This window comes from Haliotis rubra, unplaced genomic scaffold (assembly GCF_003918875.1).
Source record: "Haliotis rubra isolate DU_JTF1 unplaced genomic scaffold, ASM391887v1 Scf176, whole genome shotgun sequence".
In the NCBI taxonomy this organism is placed as follows: domain Eukaryota; kingdom Metazoa; phylum Mollusca; class Gastropoda; order Lepetellida; family Haliotidae; genus Haliotis; species Haliotis rubra.
In genome coordinates, this window is record NW_025765736.1 from 262934 (window position 1) to 282343 (window position 19410).

General features: G+C 40.9%; 1 protein-coding gene across 1 annotated transcript; it reads right to left on the reverse strand.

Annotated features, from left to right (window-relative positions):
- Positions 1 to 533: 533 nt before the first annotated feature.
- LOC124273054 (dynein regulatory complex protein 1-like) lies at positions 534 to 19314 on the reverse strand. Its single transcript, XM_046708265.1, is given in 21 exon segments — positions 534 to 724; positions 2486 to 2588; positions 2825 to 2977; positions 3449 to 3618; positions 3745 to 3792; positions 4064 to 4153; positions 4445 to 4534; positions 5090 to 5241; positions 5861 to 5955; positions 8388 to 8534; positions 9557 to 9631; positions 10489 to 10548; positions 11250 to 11389; positions 13555 to 13764; positions 14441 to 14578; positions 15187 to 15261; positions 15512 to 15568; positions 15783 to 15834; positions 16246 to 16427; positions 16429 to 16447; positions 19101 to 19314. Coding segments are annotated over 21 exon segments (2223 nt in total). The 5' UTR covers positions 19205 to 19314; the 3' UTR covers positions 534 to 661.
- Positions 19315 to 19410: the final 96 nt, after the last annotated feature.

The following is a 19410-nucleotide window of genomic DNA, read 5'->3' on the forward strand; positions in this document are numbered from 1 at the left end:
TACAAAGTCACTACCGACTTGTGACTGGGTGTCTGCATTGCTCCCAGAGCACATCTTCCTTTCAAATTCTACATTCGTGTATTAATCTTCAGTGCTTGTTATATCTGTCAGGACAACTGCTTACAACAGCATCCTTTACTCAGAAGTTGTACACAGTTGCAGGAGGAAAAATCACCTCTGGCAAAAAAATCAAAGAATTTAAAACTACCTAAATGCACACATGAATTTCATTGAATGAATTGATGACATCATTGGAATGCACCCCACTGCTGACTTTACCTGTCACAAAAGACGTCAAGATTTGTGACATAAGTAAGACAACATTGCAACAGCCTGGAGACAGCTATATGAACACTGATTATGGCAGTCACAACTTTTGTCAGAAGTCGTGAACACTTGTTTTCAGTGTGGATATTTTTTGTAAATAAGCTGCTATTCATGTTTGCTCTGATACACAATTTGTACACACAAAGTAATGAAATGATACTATCATTACCTAATTCAGTTTCATAACAAACAACATGAATATGTAAGTGTTTACATTTGTGTTTATTTACAAATCCATCCTTTGTTATTCAGCATAAATAATAATTTCTTCTAAGAAAACAAATATTCTTATAATGTACAATTGTATATATACAAGTTTAGTCAGTGAGACTGTTCACTGAGGATTCATCTCCAGCTGAAGAACACGGGTTGGTGGAATCTCAAGCTCTGAATTTACCTGCAACAGACAGAGCACAGTATCAGAGTCTGCCCTCATTTATAAAATCTTGCTGAAAATAATTCACACTGTACTGAATTTCTATTAGTATCTTCAATATATTGCTTGTAAATACAAAGCCATAATTTTCTCTCAAACAACTGAAAAAAGAAAATACAAATGAAAGTTTTGTTCTACCATGGTATTTAGTGACATGGCCAAGGAAAATCTCAACCTGCTCATGGTTTAGTATTGTGAGAATCACATTTTCAATCTCAGTGTCTACATCTGTGACTTTAGTCATAGTCCAAAACCTGAGTTACAGAGTTATTCAGCAAATAATTATTCACATGGCATAAACAATATCACTTACATCTGCAGAAAATCATGGCTAAAGGTAACTTCATTACATTACATCACCCTTGAATAAGCATCTGGGCTATTAGAGTGAGTGAGTGAGTGAGTTTAGTTTTACACTGCCTTTAGCAATATTCCAGCAATATCACGGAGGGGGGCAACAGAAATTGGCTTCACACATTGTGCCCATGTGGGGAATCATGTGACGAGTGAACACTTTCACCACTAGGATACCCCACCGCTCCCTGGGCTATTAGAAGGTGATAATCTGCACGATAATGATGTGGTAACAATGTTAAAAATGACTTGAGGCACTCACATGTACCGTATATGACCGTCTATAAGACGACCCCATGGATAAGACAACCCCCAAACTTGACCCTTAAAATCAGTGTCATAATGGTATGTTTCGTGCATAAGTCGATCCCCCGCGATGGGGTCCTAATCGCGGCAAACACAGACAACATTATTCAAAGAATTCACTGTCATATATATTGTGTCTACTCACGGATCGAAACAAAGTGTAGTTGACAGAAAATGCTCTATATATTTTGCTTCTCTAAATATATTTATTGTAGCAACAAACTGGCTTGCTTATTTTACCCCATTCAACAATCACGAACTGATTACCGCCTCGTTTTCCATTGACTGCTAGTTTACAGTAACATCGGTAAAAATGTGTGAATTTAAATGGCTTCCTACCCCATTCCATGTGCTTACCACGTTCATGAGGGTCCGTATAACCTTAGTGTTGATTATATATATTTTACATAAAAACTGTAAATAAAATTACACAATGCTAGGATATATTTCTTTTGGTTAATTAATATTCTGTATTATATTTTACTGACGACTGCGTCAGAATTCATCCCGTTATATTATTGTGCATGTTTGAACTTGTTTGCCGGGAAACGTGTGCACAGCTGATTGCTATTTCCGGCTCAAACACACACGGTAATCTTAATTAATTTATAGAGCAAAAACTGTAACTAAAATTACACAATGCTAGGATATATTTCTTTGGGTTAAATAATGGTAGTCTTATAATAATGGCAGTCTCTGAAGTCTCACAATGCTACATAACGCTCAGTTCACACAAGAGTATTTTCACAACTTTGCAGATCTTTTGTTGCTGCCTGAAATACTTCCTGACTTTAGTGATGACATATCCTGACATGTCTCATGTTCACAATGACTTGAATTCCTAGGGCCGGTTGGGTTACTGGATCAAACATAATATCAAGATTTGCGTATAGTATTGGCATGTGCTATATATTTGTATGTGACTTTTCTATGTGAAACCTGACTGTAAAGTATTGCTTCCAACACAGGGGATGTAGCATACATATGGAAAAAATAACTCAAACCAATATATTCGAGCACTTCTAAAACACTTGTTGATGTTGTCTGGTGTGACCTCCTCACCTTGGAGTTGACATACTGGTGCAGCAACATGCGCAGTTCTGCATTCTGTTGTCGAAGTGCATCTGTCTCTGTGATCAGACTGGACCTACTGCCCAGCACTTCACTGGCAACACACAAATTTACACATGTATTGTCTGGCAATGTATTCTTCTCATATTTACATCAATTCCTGGCAAGGACAATTCACATTTTCGCTACTTCAATTTTTACTCCTTACTGGTAAGTGAAACAGACATTCATATTTTATTTTACAAATATCTGGATGATCTCCATATCATCATAGCTTATGCACCATTTATAATGATTTCCTCAGATGCCAAACCGAAGAGCGTGTGATACCTGTATTTGTCCAGTCCATCAATCAGAGCATCCCACATCCTCTCCTTCTTGTCTGAGAGGATGCCTGCATATTTGGCCCAGTATTCAGAATCATCCGAGTCATCTCGTTCTTCCAGAGTTGCAATCTTAAACTGTGACTTGCCTCCCTTCTCCCTGAATCAGATTAATGCCACAAACATAACCACAATGTGTGAGCCTTTGTTGCAGACAGAAATACACTATTCAGTGCCCATCATTACTCATTCCATGAAATCTCCATTTTATTGTGGAACATTTTGAGATCTGAAACCTGCAAATTCACTCAAAATGTCATTTTTATGATAAAATTGATATTTTATGCTTATCCTGACTCATGCTTATTGCTTTTCTCCCTTCTCCTTTCGACTGTTAAGAAGAAACTTGAATCCCTAGTTCCCTGAAGCGATCGTAATATCACTCACCCACGGATAGCCTCCCCTTTTCTGCCAAGACGGTCCCTCATGACCTGAGCCTAGCTCTCATCACTCTCCTTCATCGCCCATTCTTATAATAATTAAATGTATATTTTAAATACTGAACACATTCAACTGGTTACCAAGGTTACCAAGGCTACCATCACCATCAGCAGCTGCATATACAACTCACTTGACAGGCTTTCTGTGATCCTCCACAAATGCCCTCAGAGCTTTAAGGACTTCATTGGGATGTACCAGCTGTACTTTCTCCTCCTCCCCATCTCCTTGTGCATCTTCTGTTTCCTCATCCTGACTCCTCCTCCCTGTCAGCTGCTGTATCTCCTCATCCAACTCATCCACCTGAAACACCACCTACTGTAACAGGACATTCATGTAGACATCATTAGTGTTTGTGTTACACTGTCGTGCAATTTTTGCTTTCCTTTAGTGTACATGTTGCCCTTATTGACAAGTCTTGTTACTTACATCTGCCCTGGTAGACTGGTCATCAGACTTCTCAGGAACATCATCTTTCTGAAACAAGGAACAAGCCATCAGAATAAAAAATAGCAACACAGTACAAATAGACTTGGTGCATAAGGGATCTTAATCCACAGGGGCTGCACATCGAACACACAATAACCACAATGACATTTAAATAGAAAGCCTTCATATGTGTGTCTTGGTAAAATGTCAGATGTACAGGCAGGTACATGGGTGCTGTCCAGGTACAGCATCTAAAGTACAGGCATATGTTTGATACAGGCAGGCTGTTTGTGATGTACAGCGAGGTATATAAGAGTACCTTCTCAACCTCCACCAGCATCTTCTCCTGGAAGTGCATGAAGTAGGTGGCCAACTTATGAATGTCCTCCTCTGTCTCGATCCCCAGTGCCTACAACACACAAGTCAAAGTATACACACAACAGCATCCAATCCTAGCTATCAGCTATCATGCCATGATAGTGCATATACCCTGCTACATCTCATCAGGAATACAGCACAGATTATTGACTTACAGATGCAATTATTTGTATCTGATCATGTAAAAGAATATATCATGAAATAAAAGATCACCAGGTCATGTCCAAAGCTAGAATCGGTTTTAAGCTAACAAATCTTGAAGTATGCATGCAAATTGTAGCAGGCTATACATGCATATATACAACTACAAGATGTAACTTACAGAGAAGATGGCGTCTAGCTTCATCAGTGACTGCTCATCCTTCTCCAGGGGCATCAGCAACTTGTTGAGTTTCTGCTCCACCAGGAAGCCCTGCAATACAAACAACCACACTGAGTCATTGTAAAATAAGATGGATGCCATGTTATGGTCTAAGTATGATTATAACATATTCTTAAGTTTGCATCTGATCCCCCACCAAAATCTGGGGGTAAATTGAAAAGAAAGTTATGTTGAAAATTAAAATATCTAATATCGTAATATGCAACAATTATGTCTTTTAAATAATAGAAAGTTACAGATAGTACACACACATTTTGCAAACTTTCTTCACTAAAGGTAAACAAGATTAAGAATCAGTTTGCAATACATGTAAATTGTAAATGATAATATCTACAGCTTTTTGTAGTTTGTTGTAACAGTTTGTTTGCCATATCTATGTAAAGAACAAGTTAAGGACCTTGTCAAACACCCAGTCAGGTAGTTGTGGCTTAACAACATGAACAAAGCAGGCATTTTTATCTACCCAAGTACATTGTGTCATCTTGTGCTCACTGACATCCACTAGTCAAGCCCTATTGATATCCAAGGTGATGAGACACTGCAATGTACAAATGATTTATGACCAAGCAAGTATATGACACTTACAGATTCATCACACAGGAGTTCCAGGATAGACTTGATTGTGTGTGCTGAGATTTTAGAGAAAATACTGTTTTTCTTGTGAAGTTGATGAGGTTCTTCGACTGAGTCGTCCAGCTCTTCCTCATCCTCTCGTTCCTCCACTTCCTGTTGGCTTCCTGTAATATCAGTGACAATAAACAACAAGAGTCATCAGAAGATGACATATCCCCCCGGCCCCTACATCTTTGAAAGACAAATCATCTGACAGTTACTTCAAGTCCAGCTTGATTTTAGACTAAGTGCAAATCGTTTCCATGGAAGTCATGAAAAAAATAAATGACAAAAATCTGGAAATAGCAAAAGGCACCACCTTAGGTTATGTTTGACATATCAACCAATTTTTGCTGAAAAATATCGAACGGTGTTTGAGTTATGCTCCGGAAACAAAATGATTACGGACGGACGACGGACGGACGGACGGACAGACGGACGAGGCGATGACTATAACCCACCCGCATTACATGCCGGTGGGATAAAACTACATATACAGATGCTGTCAATCTACATTAAACATCTTGATGAAGGTCATCCATTATTATGGGAAATCTTCAGAAAGAACCCACTCGTAAACCAAGAACAGCTGAAGTCTTCCTTATGTTTGTAAAGCTTTGTTAGTTGTTTATACATTCTATATTTATTTATTGTCAGCAGGTCAAAAGTAATCTAGATATGTGTTACTGTAAGGTTTAAACATAGCTGTTAAATGCATTGTAAGGAGCTTCTGGTACAACTCACCAGTCTGGGAGAGAACTTCATGGAGCACTTGTGTGGCCGTCATACCGTCAGGACCTTCGCCACCACGTAGTGGACCAACATTGTCCATGAATGACCTGCAATAAATCAAGCAATACTAATACAATCAGACACTTATTATCAAATCAGGACAATTCCTCCCTTCACATGGATGTTTACACAGGCCTCCAAGGTCATATTTTGGCTTCCTTGTTATTTAAGTGAAAATTAAAATTTACTAGCCAAACTTTAATGATAGTATCCATATAGATTTTCAGTTGTTGTCAAATTTACTAAGTTCCACTATTAGAGATCACTATTAATAAATATTTTGTAAATAGTCTCTTAGACTCTAGACGATTGTTAAGTCACTCGTCACTAAACTTGGCAATCATTATCAATAAATACTTAATTAAATCAAATTGGAATTATTTATGATGAAAACTAGAATAACTGCCGTAATTTAATTGTATTTTTACCTCACTTGCCAAAGGCATGTTGCACATGGATAACCCCTATCCCCCTCTCCCTTTCCTCGGTCTGCACTCACAGATCTGTGGGCTTCCAGTCTAGACCCAGCTGCTGCTCATGGATAACATAGTCCCCCCTCCCCCTACCCTACTCCTGGGTCTGTACTCACAGATCTGAGGGCTTCCAGTCTAGACCCAGCCGCTGCTCATGGATAACATAGTACCCCCTATCCCCCCCCTACTCCTGGGTCTGTACTCACAGATCTGGGGACTTCCAGTCTAGACCCAGCTGCTGCTCATGGATAACATAGTCCCCACTATCCCCCTCCCCCTACTCCTGGGTCTGCACTCACAGATCTGAGGGCTTCCAGTCTTGACCCAGCTGCTGCTCATGGATAACATAGTCCCCCCTCCCCCTACCCTACTCCTGGGTCTGTACTCACAGATCTGAGGGCTTCCAGTCTAGACCCAGCCGCTGCTCATGGATAACATAGTCCCCCTATCCCCTCCCCCTACTCCTGGGTCTGTACTCACAGATCTGGAGGCTTCCAGTCTAGACCCAGCTGCTGCTCATGGATAACATAGTCCCCCCTCCCTCCCCCTACTCCTGGGTCTGTTCTCACAGATCTGGGGACTTCCAGTCTAGACCCAGCTGCTGCTCATGGATAACATAGTACCCCTATCCCTCCCCCTACTCCTTGGTCTGTACTCTGTACAGATCTGGAGGCTTCCAGTCTAGACCCAGCTGCTCATGGATAACATAGTTCCCCTCCCCTACTCCTACCCTCGGTCTGTACTCACAGATCTGGGGACTTCCAGTCTAGACCCAGCTGCTGCTCATGGATAACATAGTACCCCCTATCCCCCCCCCCTACTCCTGGGTCTGTACTCACAGATCTGGAGGCTTCCAGTCTAGACCCAGCCGCTGCTCATGGATAACATAGTCCCCCTCCCCCTACTCCTGGGTCTGTACTCACAGATCTGGGGACTTCCAGTCTAGACCCAGCTGCTGCTCATGGATAACATAGTACCCCCTATCCCCTCCCCCTACTCCTGGGTCTGTACTCACAGATCTGGAGGCTTCCAGTCTAGACCCAGCCGCTGCTCATGGATAACATAGTTCCCCCTCCCCCTACTCCTCGGTCTGTACTCACAGATCTGGGGACTTCCAGTCTAGACCCAGCTGCTGCTCATGGATAACATAGTACCCCTATCCCCCCCCTACTCCTGGGTCTGTACTCACAGATCTGGGGACTTCCAGTCTAGACCCAGCTGCTGCTCATGGATAACATAGTCCCCACTATCCCCCCCCCTACTCCTGGGTCTGCACTCACAGATCTGGAGGCTTCCAGTCTAGACCCAGCCGCTGCTCATGGATAACATAGTCCCCCCAATCCCCCTCCCCCTACACCTGGGTCTGCACTCACAGATCTGGGGGCTTCCAGTCTAGACCCAGCTGCTGCTCATGGATAACATAGTACCCCCTATCCCTCCCCTACTCCTGGGTCTGTACTCACAGATCTGGAGGCTTCCAGTCTAGACCCAGCTGCTGCTCATGGATAACATAGTCCCCCAATCCCTCCCCCTACTCCTGGGTCTGCACTCACAGATCTGGGGACTTCCAGTCTAGACCCAGCTGCTGCTCATCGATAACATAGTACCCCCTATCCCCTCCCCCTACTCCTGGGTCTGTACTCACAGATCTGGAGGCTTCCAGTCTAGACCCAGCCGCTGCTCATGGATAACATAGTCCCCCAATCCCCTCCCCTACACCTGGGTCTGCACTCACAGATCTGGGGACTTCCAGTCTAGACCCTGCCGCTGCTCATGGATAACATAGTACCCCCAATCCCCTTCCCCCTACACCTGGGTCTGCACTCACAGGTCTGGGGGCTTCCAGTCTAGACCCAGCCGCTGCTCATAGATAACATAGTCCCCCCTATCCCCTTCCCCTACTCCTGGGTCTGTACTCACAGATCTGGGGGCTTCCAGTCTAGACCCAGCCGCTGCTCATGGATAACATAGTCCCCCCTATCCCCTCCCCCTGGGTCTGCACTCACAGATCTGGGGGCTTCCAGTCTAGACCCAACTGCTGCTCATGGATGATGCGGTCACCCTCCATAATGGCCTCCACTAGAGTCTTGCACTCCTCCTCATTCATACACCACACATCAGCCAGCTTCTTCTCATCAGTGGCCATGAAGTGTCTGAAACACAACACATGTAGGTGATGTAGTAAATTCAGTTTGAAACCATTATCCAAAACAGCAGAAGACATTGCTCATAACAGTGATACAGAGATAAATTCCCCAGTACATCACACACAGGTTACTAGTAAGCCCATGACTCAAGGAGAGGACAGTGTGACATAATCCCTTCAGCAGTATCAACCTAATGTGGAATACAATCACAAAGTGATGAATAGTCCACCCTCATAATAGTGATACAGAGATGAATTCCCTAGTACATCACACACAGGTTACTAGTGAGTCCATGACAAGGAGAGGACTGTGTGAAATAATCCCTTCATCAGTATCAACCTAATGTGGAATACAATCACAAAGTGATGAATGTCAGAGACGATCAACCTTTGTGACAACCATTAGTACAGTCATGGTGTTGATGAAACAAAGATCCCAATGATGAGAAATCTTGGACTGTAAGAACCACAATCCTGGCATGGCTCAGAATGCCCCACACTAGGGTACATGTGTCTATGCAGACAGTCTGCCCTCCAAGCCCTAGTGACTATCGCTTACTGCTGCATCAGCAATTGTAGAGTCTATTTATGATAATAATTAATTGAACATTAGCTAGGGCTGGCTAAAATGATTGATAATCGGTAATATCGTCAATGAGAATGATTATTAATGATTATCGACAACAAAATTAATATTTATAATATCTTACATAAAGAATCGTATATGATGAAATAGTGTTAAAATTTCCTCAGAAAATACACAAAGTTAGGTCTTTATTCATGGACTGCTCCTAAAGTATGTTCAGGATGGCATTTTGCTGGTAATCCAAGCCATAATATGTCACCCATCACCACTGGTGTAAAATATGTTGATTTCTTTCAAAATTTTAGTCATTTTTACTCAGAGGTACGTCTCCGATTTTTATCAATAATCGATTGATATTCATTTAACGATGATTGATCTGTATGAGATATATCCATAGAAATCCCTAACATTAGCAGCTGAATCTCTGGATGCTGCAAACCTACTTCGACTTCCTCTGCAGGTCCCGGAACTGTTCTGTGATTCTCTTGTAATCCTCTGTGAGTTGCTGATTCTCATCCCTGGAAACAACCAATGATGAAGTGGTGTAATATTGTCCAGCCAAGGTTCATGCTACTGTCAACCACATACCACACTACCACCTACTAACAGTCTCCTTGGTTTTCTCTAAAGATAAGCTTGGATGCTGGAGACCTGTTTGGCCCTGGGATCACTACAAGTGCTGTGAATGAATTAAAGTGCAGGCTAATCAGATAAGACAAGCTGTTAATTAACAAAACACTTGAAAGCAGTAATGGATACACAACCACATCAAAGAATCCACACAACTAGATATTTCGGAGACATGATATCATGTAACCCTCTGAAATAATCATAGGTCTACATTTTCTATGAACAGTAAAAGATGGCCTTTCTCAAAAAATGTCAGTACTACTTCAAAATTCTCAGTACACCTCCACTTGCAATATGAGGTGTAAGTACACCCACACACCCAAATGTTACCTGAATTTATTTATCTATGTATTTATTGTTTATGTATTAATTTTTATTTATTTATTTATACTCTATATATATAGTGCCAAGTTCCAGGTAGGCTGCTCACAGGCGCTTCTATTTTTCCCTCGATCAATGAATGTCAACGGCACATCGTATTATCAATCTCAACTCCCTGAGGATCATACAACTCTTGCAGCCACTAGGTGCACCAAGTTGATGTGGCTTTCCCATCCTTACGAGGTACCCATTCACAGTTGGGTGGACCATGACACATAGTCACAGTACTTTGTCTAAGTTAACTGCACGTTGCTGTACCCACAACTAGGCGTTTGCACGTATTCATGCGGCCACCATCTGGTCATTTACCAACTGATTTGTGGTGTCTCTTAAGTGCACAGGGTTGTGTGTTCTGAAACTTTACCTGTACTGCTTCTCCTGTTTTGCCAGTTTGATTCTTGCTCCATTCAGGACATCCTGTAACCTGGCAACAGAGAGTTGGCTGCTACAAACACACACTATATCATACCAAGGTACATTTCCACAACAATCATGGCGCATAGGAGGGTACTGTATTTACCATACACACATGTACAACAAGATGAAAAGTGTGTGAAGCATTCCACAAGTGACCATTGTTATCATTAGTTACTTCCCACAACTCTACCGAGAAAGACTGACTGACTGACTGAATTTGGTTTTACGCCGCTTTTAGCAATATTCCAGCAACATCACGGCGGGGGACACCAGAAATGGGCTTCACACATTGTGCCCATGTGGGGATTCGAACCCGGGTCTTCGGCTCTACCCAGAATGAATTGATATTACATCAATATATTGATATCAGTACACAGCTATGTAGTGCTTCTTAAAATAAGTTAGAAAATAAGATAGTCATTGGATGTTTTCTTGAGAGAGAATTCAGTAGTTTGGTTAGATCCAGCATGTCAGCTGCGAAGTAAGTCACAGAACTACATTGGGTAGTGTTTTGTTGACAGTGAAGATAAAAGCTACTGCAGTTGGCCCATGATTGATACTACATGACAGCATTAATGCTTAGATATGAATACTTGAAAAAACCTTTTTGGCAATGTCTATTAGTATTTGTTTACCCAGTACTGGCCTGATACTACAATATATAACCATCCCTTGAGACACCTAATGGCGGTAGTGAATCTGATTTACCGAGTAATCTTTCTCTTCTGCTGGGACTTGGTGATGGTGTTCTCATCATCCCGTTTCTTCAACACCTGGAAGTTGTACTCCAGCTTCTCTTGGTTCAGCTGGTATGTGGCCCTCATCTGCTGCAGCTGTTGCTCCAGGATCTGTACACACAAGATGCCAGTTAGTGATGGAGCCAATCAGGCAGTCACAGGGCCAGTCACACCCAGGACCAGTCACACCCAGGACCAGTCACACCCTGGACCAGTCAGTTATGTAGGTAGTCAGGCAGTCACGGGGCCAGTCACACCCAGGACCAGTCAGTCATGTAGGTAGTCAGGCAGTCACGGGGCCAGTCACACCCAGGACCAGTCAGTCATGTAGGCAGTCAGGCAGTCACGGGGTCAGTTCAGTGTTTGATTACTGAGTAAAGCTTAGAAATGGACTTCGTCTTCGACAGAATGATCACTACAATGATGACAAAGCCTGTGTGCCAGTGGCGTCTTAAGACAAGAGAATCTACCACGTTCTAGTTCTAATGGAAGTGTACCACAGCAAAGTTTACCTAGAACGTCACAGTGCCATCTAGGCAATATAGAAGTTTTGTATGGTTCTGGAGTAACAGTGTACTTAAACTGTCTATATGTGCGTAACTTATTACCGTTAGGATTACCCTGGTCATTCCACAGTTCCTGTAGACACTCCTGATGATCTAACAACTGTACATGTTGAAATGACAAAGTCAGTTCACTACTAGACATGTGTAGCAGTTCTCGTACTGGGAGATGCAACAATTGTAATAAAGATGAAACTATGTTATCCCATGATTTGGCTAAACGCTGTGACTAGCTGCTAATAACAGAAGGCGACAACCTACACCCCTGACGAACGCCGGAGGTTACAGAGAAACTGTCTGTGTACTCATCATTAATATGGACCTGGGGCTAGGTACTGTCATACATAGACTGAACTGCGTGTAAGAACTTGCCGTCAATGCCAAGCTGCAGTAGTTTATACCAGAGACAGTGTCTATTTACCTTATCAAAGGCCTACATAGCATCATTCACCTGGAGAGCAGAAGGTCACGGTTTGATCCCCGACTGCGTCATACCAAAAACGTTAAAATATGGTACTTGTTGGTCCCTGTCTGGCGTCGGCATTAATGGGTACAAGGACTGGTCGGCTCAGAGTCAGTATAATGTGTCTGAGTGGGGTATTCATGCTTCACTGCGGCATGGTATCTCAGTGGGCTAGCACTAAAATACCAGCTTCAGTCTGGGCTAGTACAAGCAGCCGCACATACACATACACACGCATGCACGTCGTCATATGAGCGAAATATTCTCAAGCTCGACGTTAAACCCAATTTCACCTCACCTCACCCAATTTCACCTCACCTCATAGCATCAATATAGCAGACAAAAGTAGACTTTATTAGACTGTTTTCTATTTTTTATGACTGAGTAAATGCTATACAAGTGCTCTAAGGTTCCACGTCTTGAGCGAAAACCATTTTGTTCTTCCACTAGAATCTTATTCTCTTCCAGCCAGGAACTAAGTCTAGAACAGTATAGGCAGTCAGTCATGGAACCACACAGTTAACGAGCCAGTCAGTCAGATAGGCAATTAGTCAGTCAGTCATGGAACCAAACAGTTCAGAGCCAGTTATGAAGGCAGTCAGTCAGTCAGACAACTAGTCACGAAGTAAAAAGATCGCAACAAAGCTTAGTAATATTGCGTCTAGAGGGAGTCAGTCATGGAGCCAACAGATCCTCACACATGTCATTAACATTACATCTGCTGTAGATTATACATCCCAGGTGATATTTTTACTACCATGAAACATTTGACACAGGTCATTACACTTCATCCCAATCCAAAGCCCCAAGCATGTACCTGCATTTGATTTGTAATGTGTATGTACATTTCACATTTCAGTGAGTAAGTGAGTGCATATGGACTACTTGAGTTACATGAGTGACCCTACCTGTACATGGACCAGGTAAGCTACACGTGTGACACTACCTGTACATGGACCAGGTGAGCTACACGTGTGACACTACCCGTATATGGACCAGGTGAGCTACATTTGCGACCCTACCTGTACATGGACCAGGTGAGCTATATGCGTGACCCTACCTGTACATGGACCAGGTGAGCTACATGTGTGACACTACCTGTATATGGACTAGGTGAGCTACATTTGCAACCCTACCTGTACATGGACCAGGTGAGCTACATTTGCAACCCTACCTGTACATGGACCAGGTGAGCTATTTGTGTGACCCTACCTGTACATGGACCAAGTGAGCTACATGTGTGACCCTACCTGTACATCTGTCTCCAGCCTAATCTTGACAATGTTGTATTCTTCTGCGTCATGTACACGTAGGTGCTGCAGCTGTTGCTCATAGTCTTCCACTGAGTTCTCCCGGGCCTTCATGTAATCGTCTTCCTTGTCGCTGCGTTTCTTCATCTGCTCACCCCACTGCCCTTGCTCATCACCCAGCAGTTCGTTACGCTCAGCCACAAATGCCCTCTGTAATATACACACAAAAATATATGATAAAATTTTTCGCTTTGCCCTAAGTAAATCACTCATTTTACTGACATCAATGACTATAAAAAGTGGTATCTCCTGGGTCATTTCATGTAATCCAATCCTGTACCACCATAAGAAGGAATTAGTGTTATATACTTGACAAAAAATAATTTCTATTTGTGTTCAACCAGTACTATGTTTTAACGTTATCCAGTGTTGTCATGTCATTTAATCATGGTATGAAAAACTGAATTTGGCATAAAGTCATCAATTATTGTCAAACCTATTACGTAGAAATCAGTCTACAGTTTTTTTCACTTATATTCATATGGCTTTGGACCATGATGGGCATATAGAGCTTGGACATTTGTTCAAGGCGTTGCCCTTCAGTTTAAGAATTGTATCCCATGAGTATGCCAGAAACCTATGATAATGGGTTGGTTTGTATGATCTTCTTGTGAGGTCTGTAAACACCATACCACTGCTTGTGGGTTTCAGCGAAGTGGTAAACATTTCAGACCTGCATCACTTAGGACTTCCCTCCCACATAAAGCTGACACAACATTAAAGCCTGTTGACTGTTTCACTCATGTCACCGGCCAAGACAGAGCAATATTTCCTGAGATGATGAATTCCGTTTCTACCTCATCTTCTCCTCTATGAGATATTTTACCTCTATCTCCTCCAGTTCTTCTCGGTATGCCTTCTTCAGGTTGCGCGTCTGCTCCTCCATCCTTTCTTTCATCAGGTCAATGTCCTCTGCCATCTTCTTCAGGTCCTTCACATACTGTTCATCCTTGGACTTCAGTTCCTGTAAACCAGGTTTAACACTAGTAGTGCTTGTGTAATTGTCTTTACTGATAAATATCTAGATGTAATACTCACAATATAGAGCTGTTTTCCTTCCACTGGCTGTGTCATAACAATTATGAGTCTATGTCAGAGTCTCCCCCAGGCAGTGTACACAACCTTGGGTCCAAAGTCATTGGCTCATATGCAGCTTAACGTGTCAAACCCGCTGATATTGGTATTGAATTGTACCTTTACTATTGAAATACAATTATTTTTTTTATATTGACACCTTGCTGTATAAATTGTATTACTGAAGGAGAAAGTGTATTTTGACGTCACTGTCAAAATCCATATTGTATCATGACAGCCATTTACACAAATTTCTTTTAAGGCGGTTCACCAAACATGGTCACTCCAAACAAGAGTTCACTCTATTTTTTTCTTAGTACAATGATTCATTTATTGCTAATGAATGGCAAAGCATAAAATATGCAAGTATTATTGTACATAAAACAAACAAATATATATATCAGAGTAGAAACTAAACACATGTGGAGACTGAAAGAGTTCTCTCCCCTGTTTAACGAAATGCCTGGCCAACATGAGGGTATTTAATGTTTGTCTTACCAGTTGAAAGTCATTAATAAGTTTATTTTTCTCATCAATCATGGAATCACATGCTGTCTTCTGTAGTTTCAACATCTGCAAGAAAAACATATTATTTTAGGCAATTTACAGATTTGTGAAGAAGAAATCTTTACAAGCTCAAAAACATGTGGGATCTCTTTATATTATTATGTGGTGCAATCTTGCAGGTAGACATCCCTTTGATGGTATCTTAGAGTAATTAAAATAGTCCCACATGCTCAAAACAAGTACCTGTTTTGTTTCCAATCAAACTTAATACTTACTTTGACATCAAAACCAAATAGAAATGCAACATCAAACAAACCTCATGAAGTGACTGTGGTACTTCTTTCTGCAGGGCTGACTCCCATTTCTTTGTAATCTGCAATACAAGCCCACAATATGAATGATTTGGATGGTATGGCTGCCGGATGGGAGTGCAGGTGCCATTTTAACATAAAAGTCATACATACCCTGAAAACAGCAATAAATACATTATTTATAAAGAAATAATTCAACATGCTCAAACTAGTGCTGATTCAGGATTACCCATGAGGGTGTGCTTTGGACATCCCAGTCCCAGTCATTGTTCTCACCTCCTCAAATCTCTCTGTTCCTGACTTGGCCTCTTGTTCCAACCTCTCTTTTCTGCAAATCAATCATCTTCATCAACAAGTAGTATACAAGCATTAGAGGCACAAAAATTTTGAAGCTCAAAGCAAGCTTCATGAAAATGATAGGAACAGCACATTTAACAATGACATAATTGGTCACATGCTGATGCAAACTGTTTAATTGGTGATTGTTGTGATACATAATGTCACAGCACCTATGTGATGATGTTATAGACTATGTGACATACCCTTGATTTTCTTTCTTAGAATCTCACAACAAATTTAACATCAGAGCTACTGCATTGTTACAGCTAATCCTAATGCATGGACAATAAAGAGTTCATTTCAATTTTACTACATCGCTTTCAAACATAAACAACACAAATAACGATATTCTATTCGAAAATATGACATTTTTTCAGTAATCTCTTTCTATAAAAATCACCTCAGTCGTTTGGCTTCTTCTTCATCTGTCCTCCGCATTGCCTCCCGAGCATCTCCAGCCACTCGTATATTAGTGACCAGTTCAAATCCATCCTTGTCCAGCTTGGTCAAACGGAGCCGACTGTCTTCAATCTGCTTCCTGCTCTTGCTCAGTTCTTCTTTCACTTCCTTCTTTTCATTCGGGGTCTTCACCCATCGCAGCCCTGTCAATTACAGATGACACATAATTGTTATGTGCACTTAATATGATTAAAGCTTTACTTGCTCATTTCCAAAATACTATAATAAATAGGAAAACATCATCAATATCAGCTGAATAATAGATCAAAAGAAGGCATTAGCCAAAAATAATCCTATCCATATTAAAGGTATCTGAGTGAGTTTAGTTTTACGCCACAATCAGCAATACTCTAGCTATATGGCAGCGGTCTGTAAATAATCAAATCTGGACCAGACAATCCAGTGATCAACAGCATGAGCATCAATCTATGCAGTTGGGATACGATGACATGTGTCAATCAAGTCAGTGAGCCTGACCATTATCCCTAGTCACCTCTAACGTCTTAAAGGTATCTCATGGGTAATCTTGGTCATTGGAATTACATATTTTTCAACATTTAACATGCTAAATAGTAGGGCGGTAAGGATGCATCGAACTATCGATGGATTAAAATTGTTGAGTCTCCGATAGCAATTAATCGATGGTAGAAATTAAAAACTACCGATGCATCGATAGTATGTGTGACTATCGATAGTTTTGTAATTGGCTTCCTTTGATAAATGCGCAGTGCACAATACAGGAAGTACCAGACTCGTTCACTTTGATTTAGAGTTATTCGCCCCTGTTACCTCTTAAACAAATATTGTTTGGGTGCAGACTTGCAGCTTCATTGAGTTTAATATTTGTTTTAACTGTTTACTTGATCTGGGTTTCAAGTTTCTTGTCAGTCTGAAACTACTTAAACTTGTTTTTATTTCATATAAACAATCATTTGGGAAATGACTTCAAATGAGACAATTCAAGCAACAACAAAAAAAAGGGCGAAGGGGTAGCCTAGTGGTTAAAGCGTTCGCTCCTCACGACGAAGACCCGGGTTCGATTCCCCACATGGGTACAATGTGTGAAGCCCATTTCTGGTGTCCCCGCCGTGATATAGCTGGAATATGGTTAAAAGCGGCGTAAAACTGAACTCACTCACTCACTCACTCAAACCTATTGCAAAAAACCCTATTGCAATAGTTGGTCATAATAGACTATCATTATCAGTTAACAGTATGTTGCAATAGACTATTTACAGCTATTGCAATAGTTGTTTCACCATCAATAGTCACCCCTACCAAATAGGTTACAAGTACATATCATGGGACCCTCTATTATCGTGGTAGTTAATGATAGATTATGAACGCCACCTGACAGTTGGCATTTTATATATATTTTCAGTTGACTGATGTTTAATCTTCATTTCTGTCGCAATAATAATCGCAACTCGCTCAATATGATTGTGTCAATCCCGATTGCCTCTTTTGACCTGGAAAATGAAGCAACTCTCTATTATCGCGGTATTGCTATTTTCTTTCTATGGCCAGGGTTAACAAGCAAATGACACAGTGAAACATTTACTTAGGACAAGTAACGAATCAAAGTAGTTTTGATGTTAAAAATTATTTAGGAATTTCATTAAGATTAGTCATATCATCATGTTTTTAAACAAAACATCTGAAACTTCCATTCATTTGGATACAAGGCAAAGATAACGTAACCAGGGATTAGGAAAGACAGGGGCCATGGGCCATTTTGCACATTAGAATAAAAAATGGCCCATTAAAATTTTGAAGTTTACTATTGATACAAGGATAGTGGCCCCTTCTAAAATCAGAAAATGGCTAATAATCCTGAAAATGACCCATTGTCAAAGTTCTCTATCCCAATCCCTGGTAACAAAATAATTTGTTGCAGCCTTAAAATGTGCCATACAATTTGCTGCAGTGTGCAGGGTGAAGTAAAGTTTTGATTCTTGCAATATGCAATGGTGGTAGGGGTCTTACTTGTTTCAAAATGTTCCAGAAGTTACTGCAAAGATGAATACTTTTGATATTTCTACAATTCGACATGACAATCCAATGAAATAAATTACTTTTTCAAGAGAGGTTATTTATTTTTACTTAATTTGCATATGTAAACAGCCGACATGGGGTGTGGTGCTTCTCCGATAATAGAGAGTACCAGTATACAGGCTTTGAGACGTGGGCTTATTTTCTGTGACATTAAATAATTGTCATTCAAAAACCTTTCCGGAAAGACTCCCGCCGTATCCCCCCTTGAATTTAATTCTAGTTAAACCATATCACCTGAATGTATATTTCTCATCTGATAAGGATGAATTTTAACATATTTCTTTAATTGTATCTGAACATGCTGAAAGACATGTCCAACTTCTAAAAATGCCACTCTAAGAAATATTTTCTCATCGTTATAATTTAGGGGGGATACGCGCGGAAGTCTTACCGTTTTTCCTTCTGAATCGGAATTTCCCATCAGAATCCCATCAAGAAAATATCCAAATGTCCCTGGAAATCACTGTGTTTCATCTTATGAATCAAAAACTAGTTTTAATATTTATCTAATAATATCTAGTCTACAGTGTTTTGATTTGTTTCTCTCTCTCTGCTCTTTTTAAATACAAACGAACGACTAATAAGATAAAGAAAAGAGCCCAGTGTTGTATCTTGAACTTATATAATGATCACAGTTAATTAATGAGAAGTAGGAGCTTCAAATGGACGATCACAACAGCCTTCATATATCAGCCTTGTTGGATGGTCGACTATTGTGTATATTATTGAAGGGTGACATACCGTTTTGCTGCCTCGATTCGTCTTTGAATGCGTAATCTACGGGCTGCAATGCGAGCTTCAGGGTCATTTTTGTTATTTTCTTCTTCTTCGCCACTGGAACTCATTTTGCAATGTGGTTTCGAGTCTGAAGTCCGATTACTGACTATGCATGAGAATTTGTTTGTTGTATTCGTTCGTCGCGAGGGAAGCCGCCATTGGTCACGTGACAAGCTTACGGTAACACGAGACTAAAGAATTTTACTGAAATTGTATAGTTTTAGGAATAGTCTATTGTGAACATATGTATGCATGCATTATCAGTATCATAATT